Raw genomic sequence first — 18,097 nt, forward strand, 5'->3', positions numbered from 1 at the left:
AGATTCTAGGCAAAGTAAGTTAAAGCATCCAATCAGGCCTGTACGCTTTCAAGTTTGTTATTTGAAGCTGAGAAAGACAGACTAGTAGTGATTCTGTAGCTGAGATACCTATTTAGAAACACTACCTAAATTCAGGTTCTGTAAGAAAGTTTTTTGTGGGTTTTGAGGTTTGTTTTGTTTATTTTGTGTTTTTTTTTCTTTTACCTAAACCATTCCAGTTAAAAGGCATCCCAAATTACTTGCATCAATCTTTTAGATTTAAAAATGCATTTATTTTTGTCATGCTTTTCCAGGTACTCAGATCTCCTTTTTGGAAAATTTGATGTGTGCCCTATTCATAGCTTTCAGCACAGCACATACACAGAATTTCCTGTCTTTGCTTGAAACTGACAGAGATTTTCATTGGTGGTTCCTATCCCATTTAAAGAGAAACTGATGCATTTATCATTCTGATTCTGTTTTGATATTTCTTGCAGAAAGTGTTGAAATGGTTCAGATTGATAAAGGAGCATATACACAAAGAGTAGCTTTTTTTGTTTTCCATATATATTATTAATGAAACCACTGTGAAAATTACAATAGTTCTTAGGTTCTCTATTCTGGATATAACATTCAGCCATAATTATTTTGTAACTCCTGATTCAAAACAAATTCTTTATCTTATTTAGGGTAGAAGTTTGCCAAGGTGTTGTAACCATCCTCTTCAGTGTGTCTCTTTCATGTAAATAAGCATATAATGTCACAACCATTTTTATGCATGCACCTTGTATGGAAACAGTATGTTCTTAACTGCGTATCTTTGGTATGACTAGGTTCCCTAGGTCCTGAAACTAGAAGATCAGGAATTTCTGCCACAGCCAGATGTTTTGTGATCACATCCTAAACCTTGAAAACAAATGCTTTTCTGAAGTTCTAGTTTTCTCACCTAGTTAATAAGTCATTGTTTAGAAGCCTTATGTAAGGAAATAATCCTTTGAGGTGAAGTTTGAGAAAACTGCAAGATGCCATTTATTATATCTGTGGAATGTCATTATTTCAGGTCTATTAATTTTTGTTTACAGGCATTTAGACCATCATAGACTATGGGATCCCAATGAATTTGCTGTTTCCTGCTTCAAAATCATCATGTATTCTATACAGGTAGGATTTTCTTTAGAGTTTGTTTTCCTTGCATATATGTTTCAAGCACATGAAACGGGGTTAAATGCTTACCTCACCGTGATAATGATAAGACAGTAGTTGAAGTCAAAGAATCCAGAAGATCCCTTTCCATAACTCCTTAGCCTTATTCTTTAAACTTTTTGAATAATAAACTGATTGTAATTTATGATCAGAGGTTATCTGATTTATTTTCAATTAATGTACACTTCCAGAAGAAAGAAAGATATTAAGGGATTCTCTATGGAAGGTAGTGTGAAGGTCCCTCAGCAAGCTCCAGAACAAGGAGCAGGATAGCCATACTGATCTGACATTGTGCTTGATAAATAAATCTCTCAAGTTGATCGTGTCTCCATGCCAATACAGCTATACTGCTTTTACAACCCAAGAAACCAACTTCACAAGCATCTGTGTTGTGCTAATTGATTTTTACTAGCGGGCAACCTTTATTGTCTGTTGTAAACATGATCGAAGTCTGGTTCTTGGATGCGTCAAGCACAGACACGCAAAACATAAAGTCATGAAATTCCAGGATTGTGGGAGAAAGCTGAGTTTTCTCAGCATTTGTATCAATGACTCTTTTCTGTAAGACCAGCTGAAGTCCTTGAGCTCCAATTAGCTGAATGAAGTACCACTTCACACTTCCTCTGTTCTTGTAGATGTTCCTGGATATTTTAATACTGTAAACTTTTGTATAGTGCACCTGTGTGGCTTCATCTGTCATGGTAGGTTTTTTTTAACCCATATTTAATCATGAATTGATTGAAATTTAGATAAATTTGTGAGTAACAATGTTGCAGAATGGGAACATGGTCATGACTATAGCTGAATAGTGTAGGAGTTTATTGTTATTAGTCACAGGTGAATCTTTTTTTTTTGTTTGCTTGTTTTTTAATAGGCACAATATTCCCATCATGTAATACAAGAAATTCTTGGACACCTTGATGTTCGCAAAAGGGACTCACCACGAGTTCGTGCTGGCATTATTCAGGTTCTTTTGGAAGCAGTTGCAATAGCAGCTAAAGGATCAATAGGTAAGTCTTCTTAAATTAACAGCATCAAGTCAAAGGATAGATCTGAAAGGTGGTGCTGATATTTGCTTTGTTCTCAGACTGAATGAAAGCGTATCTTTTCAGGAAGTTTTGTATTAATTTTTTCTTCTGTGTGCTGATAAAAATGCTTGAAATCCTACTCAGTTTACAATTAGTTATACATACTTGGTTGTTTGATTGCTTTTTAATCCTTTGCATTGAAAAAATGAGTAGATGTATTTTTACAGCCTTGTGAAAGGTGGGAATTTCTGCTTGGTAAAAAGTGACAAAGTCGGAGAGAGCTGTGTGTGACTACAAAAAGCTGTTGCTTTGTGATACAGCTGCTCTGAGATGAGCAGTAATATGGGAGCCAAGAGTAGAATGATCTTTGAGAAATTTAATCTTAGTAACTGTGAAGCAACTGAAATAAGGTGAATTGTGTCATTTAATGTAGCATAGTTCCCTGAAATAAGAGTAGTTATGAAGATGTGTGCACACACATATCTTCTGCTGTTTTTTCTTTGGTCTCCTGCTGAAACATTATCTCTTTTCTTCATTAGCTTGAGTTTGAGCCTCTCCTTTTTCTTTATACAAGACCGACCTGCATGCATAGACTTGTGAAGTCTTTTACCACATTATGAAAAGAGCTCATTATTTGATCCAATATATAGAACTGGATTTTAGTATCAGGTTTTGAAATAACTGAAATTCAGGTGCAAGTACCTGCGGTTTAACCCACTGTCAATGCTTAATTTCGGTAACCACTCCTATTTTCTATGTAAACTTTGTGTGGTGGGTTGACTCCGGCCAACAGCCATTTGCTCACTTGCCTTTCCTACAGGACAAGGTAGAAAGAAGGTGAGAAGTCTCATGGATCAAAATAAAGACAGTTTAATAGGTGAAGCAAAAGCTGCATGCACAAGGAAAGCAAAGGAATTTATTCAGTACTTCCCATTGACAGGGGGATGTTTAGCTGCTTCCTGGAAAGCAGGGCCTCAGCACGCATAACAGTTACTTGGGAAGACAAATGCCATACGAACAGATGTCCCCTTCTTCCTCCCCCTTTCCTTGAGCTTTTATTGCTGAACATGACATGCTGAGCATGGCATGGAATATCCCTTTGGTCAGTTTGGGTCAGCTGTCCCTGTCTGTGTCTCGTCCCAGTTTCTTGCACACCGCAGCCTGTTCTCTGTAGGGACAGAGTGGGAAAAAGAAAAAGCCTTGACGCTTGTTAGCGCTTTTCAGCAACAGCCAAAACACTGGTATGTTGTCAACACTGTTTTAGTCACAAATCCAAAGCACAGCAGCACCCCAGCTGCTAAGAAGAAAGTTAACTCCACCCCAGCCAGACCTCATGCAACTTGAGAGTAACTTGACTGCATTTCCTGATTCCAAAATAATTTCTAAAATATCAGAGTGTAGGCACGTTTCAAAAGTTTATCCCTAGGCCGTATCCTTCAGTGTGTTTCACTTGTTCTTTTCAGCTTCATCTGATTTCTTCTGAAAAGGGATTGAAAAGGTTAGTTTTCATTTTCTTAAGGCATCTTTCCCTTGACAGGTGCAATCATTGTTATGTGTTGTTTCCAGGCCCAACAGTTCTGGAGGTTTTTAATACCCTGTTGAAGCACTTGCGCATCAGTGTTGACTTTGAGCTGGGTGACAGGCGCAGTTCAGCAGGAAGTGCCACTTTCAGCACAAGCTCCAAGGAGAGTGATGAGAGGATTGTCCAGAATGCTATTATTCAAACAATTGGTGAGTAATGACAGTCACATAGGCTCACTTAAAATTCCTCCGCTTCTCTCCCTCCCTCAATGAGATGGTGTTAAACCAGCTTGAATCAAAAAGGAAAAATGGCAAGTGTGGTATCTCTGATTGTACTTGCTTCTAAATCTGAGGCTCACTTGAAATATAGACGTCAGTCTTTACCTTTGGTACAGAACTAATGTTAGTCCTTTTATGAAAATCGTTTTGCAAGCAATCACGTACAGTAATATGTTTTAGTAGGTACCACTTGAAAATTTGCAGAAACCAATGTTAAACATAGTGGTGACAATGACACCTAATGGCTGGTTGTGCTGCCACGACTGAACTGAAGTACTTTTAAGCACAGTGCTGAAAATGAGAGCAACAATTTCTGTAAATGATTTCATTAAAATAACCTCTCCCCCTTTTTCAGATTTTCTCTTTATGGTAGTCATATTATATATGGCAGTGCATTTATGATGTGTATTCCTTTACTTAAAGAACAAGGGGGAATGTAACTTAAATGCTGTTCACTGATCTGTACCTTTGCTTATGCCTTGAAGCTTTCTAGAGCAGTAGCAAATATGTAGTAGATTATTTCTCACCATTATAGTAAAACTCCAAGTTAAAATGTCAACTCCCCCTCCCCGCCAAAAAAAAATCCCCCAAACCCACAACCCAGCCTTTTAAAGTAAAGCTTCTTTCTATCAAAGTTACATTTATACTATTTTACAGCAATAGAACAGAATATCTCAAGTTGGAAAGGGCCCATCAGGATCATCGAGTCCAACTCCCTGCTCCTCACAGGACTACCTAAAACTAAACCGTATGACTAAGAGCGTTGTCCAGACACTCCTTGAACTCTGACAGGCTTGGTGCCATAACCACTTCCCTGGGGAGCCTGTTCCGGTGACTGACCACCCTCCCAGTGACGAACCTTTTCCTAATGTCCAGTCTGAACTCCCCCTGATGCAGCTTCATTCCATTTCTTCATGTCCTATCACTGGTCACCAGAGAGAGGAGATCAGCACCTCCCCCTCCACTGCCCACCTTGAGGAAGTTGTAGACTGCAGCTCTTCTCTTCTCCCAGCTGAACAAACCAAGTGACCTCAGCCGCTCCTAGTAAGTCTTGCCCTCCAGACTCTTCACCATCTTGGTCACCCTCCTCTGGACACACTCGAACAGTTTGATGTCGTTCTTATATTGAGACACCCAAAACTGCACACAGTACTTGAGGTGGGGCCGCACCAGTGCAGTGTAGAGTAGGACAATCCCCTCTCTCACCCAGCTAGCCATGGTGTGCTTGGTGCACCCCAGGCCAAAGCTGGCCCTTTTAGCTGCCAGGGCACAATGTTGACTCATATTCAACTTGCCATCAACCCATACCCCCAGATCTCTTTTCATGGAGCTGCTCTCCAGCCTCTTGTCCCCCAACTTGTATGTATAACCAAGATTACCCCATCCCAGGTGCAGAATCTGGCACTTACTCTTGTTAAATTTTATACGGTTGGTGATTGCCCAGCTCTCTAGTCTTACAGAGAGATCTGGATAGGCCTCTCTACCCTTGAGGGAGTCCACAGCTTCTCCTGGTTTAGTATCGTCAGCAAACTTAATGTAAAAATAATGGAGACAGGTCCCATGATGACATTGGCCAACTCTTTCAGTACCCTGGGATGAATCCCATTGGGCCCCATAGACTTAAGCACATGCAGCTGGAGCAGCAAGTGTTGTACAAGTTCAGAGTCAGCTGGAAGTTTATCATCCCCCCAGTTGTGGTCTTCCAACAAAGGGCTCCAGGGATTGCAGAGCCCATCATCACTGTTGAAGACAGAGATGAAGAAGCCATTTAACTCTCCCCTTTGTCGACGTTCCTATTCATGAGGTGACTGACCTCATCAAGCAACAGACCAATGTTATGTCTCATCCTCCTTTTGCTATTAACATATTTGAAAAAGCTCTTTTTGTTGACCATCACAGTGCTGGCCAGTTAGAACTCTAATCGAGCTTTGGCTGCACAAATTTTTTCCCTACAGTGCCGAAGAGCATCTCTGTAGTACTCACGTGTTGCCTGTCCTTGCTTCCAATGTCCATGCACTTTCCTTTTCCACCTAAGTTCTAGAAGATCCCTGCTCAGCCAAGCCAGCCTTCTACCCCACTTGCTTGACTTCCGACACTTTGGAATTGCCTGTTCCTGTGCTCTTAAGAGATGGCTCTTAAAAAGCAATCTGCATTCATGGACCCAAATGCTTTCAAAAGCAGATTCCCTGGGGGACCTTACTAGCTAGCTCCTTCAGCAGCCTGAAGTCTGCTCCCCATATCTAGGGTTGAAGTTTTGCTGGCAGTTTTTCTCCTATCGCCAATGATTTGAAACTCAGCTACTTCTTGGTCACTGTGACCAGGACAGCCACCAATCACCATTTCGCCCATGAGTCCCTCTCTGTTTACAAACAACAAATCTTTTCTAGTCAACTCCCTTAGTACCTGCACCAAGAAGTTATCTTCAACATGCTTCAGAAATTTCGTGGACCTGTTTGTGTCCACTGCATGATATATACTCTTGATGTCTTTGGGAAGTTAAAATCTGCCCATAAGGACAATGGCAGCTGATCTAGAGATAAATTATTCTACTAGGAATTAAGGGTTATCGGTGTCCTCATCCTAACTGGGTGGTCGATAGTAGACTCCCACAACAACATCTGCTTCATTTGCTTTCCCCTTCATCCTCACCCAGAGGCTCTCAACCATGTTGTTGCCAGCTGCAAGCGCCACGCAGTCCAACCCTTCTCTTACATATAGTGCCACCACCCCCCCTCGCCTGCCCTGCCTGTCCCTCCTGAGGAGCCTATAACCGTCCCATCACGGCACACCACTCACAGGACTTATCCCACCAGGTTTTGCTTATGCCAATGATGTCGTGGCTCTGGGACTGGACCAAGGCTTCTGGCTCCTCTTGGTTATTTGTCATGCTGCATGAATTAGAATAGAGACATTTCAAACGTGCTCCAGTGTACTCAGCACATCGTGGAGCAGACTGAAGGACCTCGCTAGCACACCATCCCTCAAACACTGGCATGCTGCCCCCAGGCTTATCTCTAGCGAGGCTGGTTTTATCCCTTTCCACCTTCAAATCTAGTTTAAAGCTCTTTCAATGAGCCCTACTAAGTCCTGCGCACAGATACTTTTCCCCCTTTAAGACAGGTGCACCCCATCTGTTGCCAGCAGGCCTGGTGTTGTGTAGACCAACCCGTGATCAAAAAAACTGAAATTCTGCTGGTGACACCAGGCTCGGAGACAGGTATTGATCTGCTGGCTCTTCCTGTTTCTTCCCTCATCATTCCCTGCAACTGGAAGGATAGAGGAGAACACTGCTTGTGCTCCTGATCCCTTAAGCAGTCATCCCAAGGCCCTGAAGTCTCTCTTGATTGCCCTTGGACTTCTTATTGCAACTTCATCGTTGTCTGCATGAAAAATCAATAATGGATAATAATCCGAGGGCTGTACCAGGGTAGGAAGTTTTCCCATCACATCTTTAACCCAGGCCCCAGGGAGGCAGCAGACTTCCCTAAGAAGTGGGTCTGGTCAGCCTGTTGGGCCTTCTGTTCCCTTCAGGAGAGAGTCTCCTATGACAATGACCTGTCATCTTTTATTTATGGAAGCAGTTTTGACACAGGGCTTAGGCCGACTTAACCTTGGTGTCACCTCCGTCATCCCCGTTGTTGTTCGGTTCCACTTGCAGAGCCTCGTACCTATTATGTACGCAAGGGTACCTGGGAAGGTGGGGTAATTATGGAGGAGACACGCCTGCTGCTCCAGAGAGGAGCTTGTTGCCATGCCCCCTATCCCTTAACTCACTGTGTTCTGCCCGGTGGGGAGCAGGTAGGGAATCCTCTGTATCATGTGCCCCATCTGCCTGTCAGGCCTGTCCCAGGGGTGGTAGGTTGTGGTTCCAGTAGTCTCTTTCTCTCCCTTTCACACTCCCTGATGCTCCTCAACCCACTCAGCTCCTCCTGGAGCTCAATCACCAAGTGGAGGAGTTCCTCTACCTGGACGCACCTCCCACAGGTGTGCTCAGTGCTGCTGGCCAGTGCTGGTGTCAGAGCAGGGCAGACACTGCAGCCGGACACCTGGGTGGCAGCGTGTTCCCACCGGAGCTCTGTCTGGGAAGCTGTGTCAGTCATGGTGGGTGCAGAGCTTAAGAGAGGCCAAGGCCTTCTGCTGGGTGGATACCGTTGCTCCCTGGTTGAGTCAGCAGAGTTACAGCGCCGTTTCTGCATGAACTGCCACGCCACACCCTGGTCGCAGCGATCCCCAGAGGCTTCTTTCATAGGTGGGGGGGAGGCTTGGCCACTGTTGCTCCTGGCCCCATCCAGGTGTCCTCAGCTGCTGTTGCGCAAGCTGCAGGCTCCTGGTGGGTCTCCGCTCCCCTGAGGTTCCCCTGGCTCAGGAAACCCCCTGTGCACCGTGCTAGAGCGCTCTGCTGCTGATCGTGCCAGCACTGGAACTGCTCCCCTCAGCAGTCTCTAGGTATTGGTCTTACAATACTTCTACGCTGCTGAGATTTCTGTTCGCACACCTGTAATATTTAATGGTGAATTAAGAACATACAAAAGGAACACTGCTGCGTTCCATGAGAAACGCTTCCAATTCCTCACTAGTTACAAATTAACAGATGTCACATATTTAACTTTTAAATTATATATTTAGAGGAGGATAAAATTAGAAAGTTTTAGGATTCAAAGAAGGAAGTGAGTGTCATGAAAAGACTCTGTAAAGTCATTCAGCAGAAATGAACGTTTAAGTATTATGCCCTGAGATAATTATAATTTTATTCTTTATCTATTTTGACCTTGTAAATGTATTCCTTGTATTTATAAGGCTTTTCTTATAAAGAGAAGGGCCCTATATGTCTTTCCTTCTGTGATTTCATTCCATTTTTATTTAGGATTTTTTGGAAGCAATCTCCCAGATTACCAGAGATCAGAGATTATGATGTTCATTATGGGAAAAGTACCTGTTTTGGGGACTTCACAGTCACTGGATACCAGTCACCTTGGGTTTGTATATCCCACATTTTTAGATTTCTAATTAAAAATTTAGATTTTGGTATCCTGATAAATTAAGAAGTGAAAAAAATAAGAAAAGTGAAATGTAAATCCTCACTCATTAGGGGCTGTATTAAATGCCGTGCGGAATCAAGGCAAGCACAGTGTCAGCAGTATGAAATCAATCTCCGGACACATTAGTGACAGAAAATACCTGATTGGAATGCAACTTATTTTGCACTAAAACATTTCTGTTCTCCACATCTATACAAATGTTTCTGAAGTTATCTACTTAATGGTGGCTAGTTTCATCACTTCTTATATGTGTGTTTTATGAATGAGGGAAACTGAACTAAGACTACATTTTTTCAAATACCTGTGTAATTTACAAATGGCTTTTGTTTTTTCTTCATTCTGTACAAGCTGATTTAAGATTAAGAAATAAACTGCAGAAATCCCAGTGAATTTGTTTTGGTTTAGATTTTCCTTATTTAGAAATAGGAAAAAGCTATAGGTGGGCAGACTCCTGTAATAACGCCATAAATGAAAAGCTACCATATGCTGAAGGAATATTTTTCCCTGTAACACGAATAACTATGTTTAAAGGCTGCTTTTCCTTAGTTTGGGGAAAGTCACTGGAAAGGTTGCAGCTATTCTTTCCAGGTATGCATGGGTACTTTGTACCACATATGTCTGATCACCTGCTAGCTTAAGTAGGAAGTCATTCTCCTGGCTTCTTGGTAGCTTTTCAGATAGTATTGGGTCCCTGGAGTATGAGACGCTATTCCATGGGAGACAGAAATCTGTCTGTGCCAGGCAGTTACCACTCATTCAGAAGGTATTTGAAATTTGGATCCATTTAGAATTCTGTACTTGGATTACCAGTTGGTTTGTGTTCTTTTTGTTTGTTTTTTAACTGTACAATTTTCCTTTATGAGTTTCTTCGTAAACATGGGACTGAGTACTATGATTCACATATGTCATTCTGGTTGAAGCAGGCTTTCTGACTGCTGATACAGTCTTACATTACTTACCTGAAAATTTGGTCTCTGCTAGACAAGACATGTAAATGATGCTGCCTACTGGATATAGCCAGGATTATGGCCCATGAAGGTGGAAGTTTCCACCATTATAGAGTGGCCATATTTTGTGAAGAGACTTGCTCTTTCCTTATGCTATTTGGTTGAGAAAAGGGTTTGTACCTTTTTTACTTTCTTGAAAGAGTCTCTTTGAATGGAGCAATTTATTCCAAGTGCACTTTTAACTTGTAAGATCTTGCAAGAGCAGTGCATATGTGACTATACCAATAGATATTTAACTTCTTTTAGTACCAGCAGATGGAAAATGCAAACGGATGAAGAACAGGTTAAGTGGTGTTCCGTGTACCTTCCTGTGATCTGAAAACTGAGAGTTCTCTCATTTTTTCTTGCTGATTTTGCAGATAACACTTTTTCAGTCTCAAAATTTTGGAGTCTGACTTAAACAAGAAATGTCCTGGTTTCTTAAAAGACTCAATTACATTTTAATTCAGAAGAAATTCTGAGCATTGATGCTTGTGAAAATCAAGTCAAGCATGTAGCGATTGAACATTTCAGATACAAAGAGATTTCTGAATGAAACATGAAGATTTAGATCTGCTTCAAATACATCACTTGCTGTTTTTTCAATTGTATGCGCTTTGTTTTTTAAGCCTTCCTATAAATGTCCCTTTCAAAAACATTTAGTTATTTCACCTCATTTGGAGATATTTTACCCTTATTTGTGGCCATCCACCATCCCTTCCAAGACTGCTGTATTCACATGTCAAAAATGCAGTTGTTAGAATGATGTCTGGAGTAGAGTAATATTTTGAAGATATGCAAAGATGCTAATTTTCAACTTTTTTCCAATTGTAGAGATTTGGGAACTAGGAGGATTCAAATCATGTTGTTGAGATCTTTACTTATGGTAAGCCTTCTGTGTTCAGTATATTATGTGATAAGCAGACAATGTTTCACTTTATGTATATGTTTCTGCATAGAAGTACAGTATTACAACTCTGTATTATGAAATGAAACATATTGCTTAGATCTGTAGTTCTACTGGGTGAAATTGTGGCAGCACTTTCCCAACTTACATTACAAGCAGCTCAAGAAATATTCCTCCATCTCTTAGAGTGCTTTAGTGATTATCAGTTATAATTGTACCTGCAGATCCAAAAGAACATCAGAGAGTAGGCTGAGTTGACTAGTTCTGCCGGCAATGCTAGCAACATGAAAGTGAAATCACTTTTGTCTCTGACACCAGAAAAGCTGTAATTAGTAGAATGGCTAATACTTTCCAAACTGTAGGAATGGATATGCCTGTCTCCAAGCCCTTAGAGCCTCAGGCACCATTGTTCTTTCCTTCCTAGTATTTCCCAAATTTCTTGTAAGGTATAATTAACTATTTTATCACAAATATATTTTTCAACTGTTTTGAGATTGTAATATTCTGGTAACCTCCATTTTAAGGGACAGTAAATTTTAAACATTTCTGCTGCAAATGTTCAGCTGATTAATATTTAAATTGTGTATGTTATATAAATATTTAGTTTTTCCTTATGTACTTACAGAGCTTGCTTTAAATGAAAGTAATTGAATGAGGCAAGTCAGTGGTAGCATTAGTTTAAAAAAAGAAAAAACAACGCCATGGTACCAGGTTTCTAAGAAAGTGATGTTTGCTGCTTGCTTCCTTTTTTGCAATAAAGTAGTATCCATAAATGTTTAAGATGTACATATAGGCCCTGATTTCTCTCTTTTTTTTTTTTTTTCTTCACATGAGCGTACTCAGTACCATATATGAGCAGCTCAGAGCCTGAAATGGAAAATTCTCTGTTGGAATTATTACCGTCTTCATTTTATGCCCTTTGATTTTTTTTCATAGGCCTTTTTTCAAAAAGATTTCATAAATTATATCTTTATTTTTTCTTTTGGATGTGTTGGCAGAGGAAGGATCCTGAGAAATACCACTTTAAAACAGATGAGGGAGTTCATTTGAACATGAGTGTTAAAGTCCTTCCAAATTCAGAGGGAGGTTAGGAATTTTCAAAACTAATGCAATACTTTCATTTGAATCCACCTTTCAGATGCCCAAGCAAGCCCACTAACACGTGAGTGACAGCTGCAAGTAATTCTTACAATGCAATAATGACACACATTCATTTTACTTCCTACAATGAACAGGTGACTTCAGGATATAAAGCAACAACGATAACTAATGCACTTCCTCCCCCATTTCTGGACCCGTTACTGTCTCCTTCACTCATGGAAGACTCTGAGCTAAGGCAGCTGGTCTTGGAAATACTGCATAATCTCATTGATCGGCATGACAACAGAGCAAAGCTCAGAGGGATACGGTAATTCTTTTTGTTTGCTTTGGCCTACTTTAAATTCTAGTTTAATATTTGAATGATAAGTACCATTGATTTTTCAATATTTTTCCTAGTATGAAATGTTAATGTACTGTTTTGAGAAATGCACGGTGCACAGTGTCATTTATTGATGGCAAGAGTATTACAGGTAAGCCTCAGTGCACGATACCTTAAATGACCATTCCAAATATGTGCTAGTTTAACTGTGGAAGACAGAATGTGGTATTTTACATAGAGAAAATATGTGGTTGTCATAATTCTGTTTGTGGTTCTCCATCTTCAACTGAAATTTGAATGTCACTGTTAAACATGGAGGTAATTAAAATGGAAATTGCTTCAAGATTTGTTTGAATAGTTCATATATTTCACATCCTCTTCTCTTTCAGCTTCTTTTTGCTAAAACGACATTTTTGTTTCCTTTGTAGAATAATACCAGATGTTTCTGATCTAAAGATAAAACGAGACAAAATTTCAAGACAAGATGTGAGCTTCATGAAAAAGGTAATACATGAAAAAGTTAACTTTTCTATCTAGAAAGAAGATAAAGTAACTGAACCAGTTGTTTCGCTTTTCCTCTACAGCTGTGTTTTTGCCACAAGTTACAAAGATCAGTACTGAGTGATTTTAATTCAAATTACAGTGATTTCAGTGTTGAGGTGCTCTAGATACTTGAGAGGTGGCTCCATGGAATAAAATTTTCATTTATGTCTTCAGTGAAAATCCTTCTGTGCATGGAATTAGAACAGTGTGTATCTAAACCATGATTCTGAAAAATGCACCTCCTTACAAGATTGTTTTTATAGGACATTGTGCCACTTGACTTCTGAGTGTGTTTGATTCTATAGAAAAACAGATTTTTTTTTTTACTTATATTTTTTTTTTTAGATGATGCTTATGTGGAGTGAAATTACTTCACTACAATAAGCACCTTATTTTCTATGTGGGAAAAATGCATATAGTTATTAGTGTGCTCTGTCATTCCTGACTATAGTTTATCTGTGTAGGTATATTTGTAGACAAAAAAAATAAAAATTACTGAAGTCAGCTCAAGCAGGCTTTAGAAGGTTTATCACTGTTATCTGCCTGTGAAAATGTATTAATTTCTCACAGCTATCCCATACTGTTTTGGTTTTGTTTCCTATTAGCTGTGAAATAACAAATGTATGTCTTAATTTAATATTCTAATTATAAAAAACAGACTAATTGCAATTTAACTTGTCCTGAGGCAAAAATACTACATATATAATAATATGCAAAATAGAGTTGTGCATCTTCTGAGAAACATTGCAAGATAAATGTTCTTGCTAAGTTAGTACAGTTGATATTCCTTGTGATGTATTTACACCTGTTTTAATTAATACTGGAATAACAACACTGACAATTAGTAGTTATGCATCTTTGTAAAAAGTTAATTAAATTTTAATTCATTGGTTTAATGTCTAGGATTTAAAACAGTTTAGATAAGTTGTATTTCCTGACTTTGCTGGATGAAAATTTTAATTGTCAAACTAAATATTTGAATTGTTAGCACTCTCATCTGAATAAGAGGGCAGGAGAGGAAAAGAGACTCTTATCAGGTCAAGAAAAGATTATACAGTAGTCTTAAAAAAATGTATTAACCCTGGGGAATGAAGTCATTCAATAATTATCTGTGTGATACTGTTTCAGGTGCTTATCATAAACCTGATGTTATTCACATCGTTTAGATGCCTATGTTAGCAGCCTACTCTTCCTAGATTCTGTGCATTATCAAAGTAGAGGGCTGAAGCACCTCCAGAGGTCTGTTAAGATCTGAATGACCATCTAGGCTTGTTTGATGGTATATAGGGATCCTAAGGCAATTGTGTATCGTACTTAGGAATTTCACTACCTAAAATTAGGTGGAATTAAACCAGACATAGGCACGAAGCTCTTTTCATCTCAGTCCACCTTCTCAAAGCCAGGAGGTTTATTTCAGTTCTTTCTTTAAAGGGAAATGTTGAACTACTTGCATTTTGCTATCTTCTAGAAAGATACTACACGACAAGAAAAACCATGATAATTTATTTTCATATCTAAGTGCAATTCTTTATCAATGGGATGAATAATTTCATTACTTTTACTTTCCAAATATACTGTCTTTAAACAGCTAACCTTTACTGTGTTTATTTCATAGTAGCTTCTGTGCTTTGCTAATAGCTGTTCCCTCTTTTCTAAATATATCGTATACTTGAACTGTATATTTGATTTTAGAAAGGGTAAAAAAGACTAACAACATCTTTATTATTTTTTAAGTGAATATGTCCTGCTTGAAAAGCAGATGTTAAAAATGAGTTTTCTGTCTCCTCCTAACGCTGAACTAGTACTTCCAGAGGTAAAGCATCAGTCTTGAAAAATAACTGTGTCAACTGATACATGCCTGTATTCTCTACAGACTAAGAATGCTGGGGTGGTACCGAGTCATGTGTTGCATGCAAAACCTGCTTCTTAACCTGCCTTTCTCTGTTTTCATTTTTTTTGTGTTGAAATAATAGTTTCTTTACAAAGATTTGGTTAAGCAGTGTGTTACGAGGAAAGGAAAGTCACTTTTGAAGTTGAGGGTCTTTCATTAGACAGCCTATGTTCTTCGCTAGAGCTACAGCCTCCCTGTGCGCAGTGGTAAATGAGCCCTACTCAACTTCTGAAACACCCTCTAGAAGATATCCAGGGAGACTTGCTTAATGAATAAATTTGATGCCTTCACAAGAAAAACTCCTCAGTTAGTTACCTGAACATTCTTGAGAATGTTTCAAGATGTACTTTTTATTTTCTCCTTTTCAAAAATGGGCAATTTTTTTCCTGAATATTTCAATAGGAAATGAATGCCAATGTCTGACACAGTGCAGTATTCATGTGCAATTCTCTGTATCATTTTCCCTATCTGTACACTGCTACATAAAATAGAACAGTACTCTATTTATAAAGAAGCTGCTGTTACAGTAGTAAACTAGTGGTCTTCTTGATTAATCATGTACTTGTTTGTGTATGTGTATGTATGTGTATACATGTGTTTTATCCTTTTTTTATATTTTTTAATTCTCTATCTAAAATCATCTAACATCAAAGCTGGCCCTGCTTGGAGTAGGGAGGTGGACTAGAGGACGTTAAAATATCCTTTCTAACCTAAATTATTCTGTGGTTTTAATAGTAATTTTCCCTTTTTTGTGTTTTATAGCATGGTCAGCAGTTGTACAGACACATCTACTTAGGCTGTAAAGAAGAAGACAATGTCCAGAAAAACTTTGAACTGCTGTTTACATCTCTAGCTCTTACCACAATTGAACTAGCCAATGAAGAAGTGGTTATTGACCTCATTCGATTAGCTATTGCTTTGCAGGTATGAGGCTGAATCAGTGTTGGGTTTGCTGATTGATTTATATTTGTAATTGGAGATGTGGATAACTTTTTTCTTTGCATATTTATCTTCAAATTGGAAAACACGTCATTCAGTCCTAATTTGATTGATCCATTAAGAAAGTGGCACTTTATATGTAACACTTACTAATAGAGAAACTTCAACTAATCAGATTTGTTACAAACTTCTACAGCATGTTCTCTTCAGGAAATACAGCAGATGTGGAAATTTGTTGAAACATTCCCTAGAATCACTGATAGATTCATTAGCAGATTGACAAGGTATTCTTACAACCTGTGGTCTTGCATCAGTGTTCTGTATAAAATACAGGACCTTGGAAGAAAGCTTATGGTTAATTGGTTGGAAATATTTGTCAAACCAGGTGATTTAATCTTACCTTAGAGTAAAATTCTATCAGTGTGTTGACAGGCTTTATTCCTTAACATTTCCTTTACAGGTTCAAACATTATTTCATACTTTCATACAGTCCTCAGTGAAACTGTTTAACTTAGTAGGTTTATCTTTGTTGTTGAAATTTAAGCATTCAAAAAAATAGTGCTAGTATGTGCTGTGGAAATTTGATGAAATTGTGTCCTGTATTCCCAGTTCACTCTCTTGTCATTAGCCTTATTCCCTAATGTGCACCTGCATTATGAAACCTCTGAAATGCAGAGTGCCTCCTTAATTTTAAAATACATCACTGAACCAAATCCTTACTTGATGAAAATGTCATTATTTGTTTTACTAGAACAAAAATAATACAGTGTAAGTAAACATAGAAATGGTAATAAGCTTTAAATAATTCCCTTTATGGTACTGTATCTGTGACTCACAAGAGTGATTTTTATTATTAAACTACTGTTTCTAATTTTTCTGGAAAAAAGTTATAGTTGGTGAGGACAAGAGACTACCAGTCATTAACCTGCACTCTCTTTCTGAGAAACAGAAGTTTGAGTTGAGTAGACTTATTTCTCTTCATAGGGGTTGAATCCTTCAAGCTAACTTCAGATCAATATATACCTAATTCAGGAGTGAGCTAAAAGACTAGGATTTTAAAATGAGAGTTATTAAATGCTAAGTAATACCAGATAGTCGTCATATGTCAGCTAGTGTTACTAATAATAATTTTGACTTCCATATATTTGGAACAGCCTGTTAACTTTGGAGAGTATAATATTATCCTTTATATTTCAGGACCTTGCCATCATCAATGAGGATAATCTGCCAATGTTTAATCGTTGTGGTGTCATGGCATTGGTTGCAGCGTATCTAAACTTTCTGAGTCAGATGATTGCAGTTCCTGCCTTTTGTCAGCATGTCAGCAAGGTAACACATAATTAAGTAATTTCAGTCATTTAGAACAGTACACGTTCTACTGTAAAATGGGTCAATAACTGTCAGGTAATCGCTTGTGGTGTTTATCTCCTGTATTTGTGTCCACCAACATTTCTCGTTGCCTTAGATCTCTGATAGCATTATTTGCTGACTCTTAAAATTATGAACAGAATGTTCGTCTCTCAAGGCATAGAATTTTTGTTTGTGGTACCATATACGATGGGCTAAATCCTCATCTGGTCTAAGACTTTACAGCCTCAGTGGCTTTGGTAAAACAGTAATGACATGCACAGGACCACGAGAACCAGATTTTTAGTCGAAATGGTGAGTGCCACAATCTCTTTCTCTGGTTAAAAGAAATTCTAAAGGCCTCATTTGTACTGAGGCAGATGTTAGTGAAGGATTGGTAATCTGCTACAGTAGAACCTCTTTAAGCAATTTAGTCATTGGAGAAAATAGCTATGGAACTACTCCATTTGTACTATTTGTCTTGGTTTCTCTCAGGTCATTGAAACTAGAAGTCTGGAAGCATCTTATTTTCTACCAGAAACAATTTTCAAAGACAAATGCAAGTAAGTAGATGTAGAATGTGAATTAATGAACAGGGAAGTACCTATTTTACTATTAAAAATCACATGTCATTGAAATATGTTGCATATATGAAAAATAATGTAGAGGTTTAATAGTGTACAGGACAGGCAGAAGAAAACCAAGCATTGAAACCATAGATGCATATATGAAAAAAATCTGGGTTTCAGACTTTTTTTATTGTAGCCAGAGGCACCTTTGTCTGCACAATATAATGCTTCGTGTAAGTGCTCACACAGAAAAATGCATTTTCACTGAATTGCAGAATGGGTGAGGTTGGAAGGGACATCTGGAGATCATCTGGTCCAACCCCGTTGCTCAAGCTGGGTCACCTAGAGTAGGCTGTCCAGGACCACATCAAGATGGCTTTGGAACGTCTCCAAGGTTGGAGACTCCACAACCTCTTTGGGCAACCTGTGCCAGTGCTCAGTCACCC

At 38.8% G+C, this 18,097-nt stretch overlaps 1 protein-coding gene across 8 annotated transcripts in view; it reads left to right on the forward strand.

The window, feature by feature from the left end:
• The window catches only part of EFR3A (EFR3 homolog A), a 79,933-nt gene that overhangs the window by 47,034 nt on the left and 14,802 nt on the right, over window positions 1–18,097 (forward strand). For all 8 annotated transcript variants that reach the window (XM_068396561.1, XM_068396558.1, XM_068396560.1 and 5 more), the window contains 10 exons: window positions 1,062–1,140; window positions 2,057–2,192; window positions 3,777–3,941; window positions 8,875–8,986; window positions 10,870–10,921; window positions 12,178–12,350; window positions 12,791–12,866; window positions 15,559–15,720; window positions 16,933–17,064; window positions 17,578–17,645. In XM_068396561.1, the coding sequence (XP_068252662.1) occupies window positions 1,062–1,140; window positions 2,057–2,192; window positions 3,777–3,941; window positions 8,875–8,986; window positions 10,870–10,921; window positions 12,178–12,350; window positions 12,791–12,866; window positions 15,559–15,720; window positions 16,933–17,064; window positions 17,578–17,645 (1,155 nt within the window). The remainder of the gene's footprint in view (window positions 1–1,061; window positions 1,141–2,056; window positions 2,193–3,776; window positions 3,942–8,874; window positions 8,987–10,869; window positions 10,922–12,177; window positions 12,351–12,790; window positions 12,867–15,558; window positions 15,721–16,932; window positions 17,065–17,577; window positions 17,646–18,097) is intronic.

This window comes from Nyctibius grandis, chromosome 3 (assembly GCF_013368605.1).
Source record: "Nyctibius grandis isolate bNycGra1 chromosome 3, bNycGra1.pri, whole genome shotgun sequence".
Taxonomy (NCBI): Eukaryota; Metazoa; Chordata; class Aves; order Nyctibiiformes; family Nyctibiidae; genus Nyctibius; species Nyctibius grandis.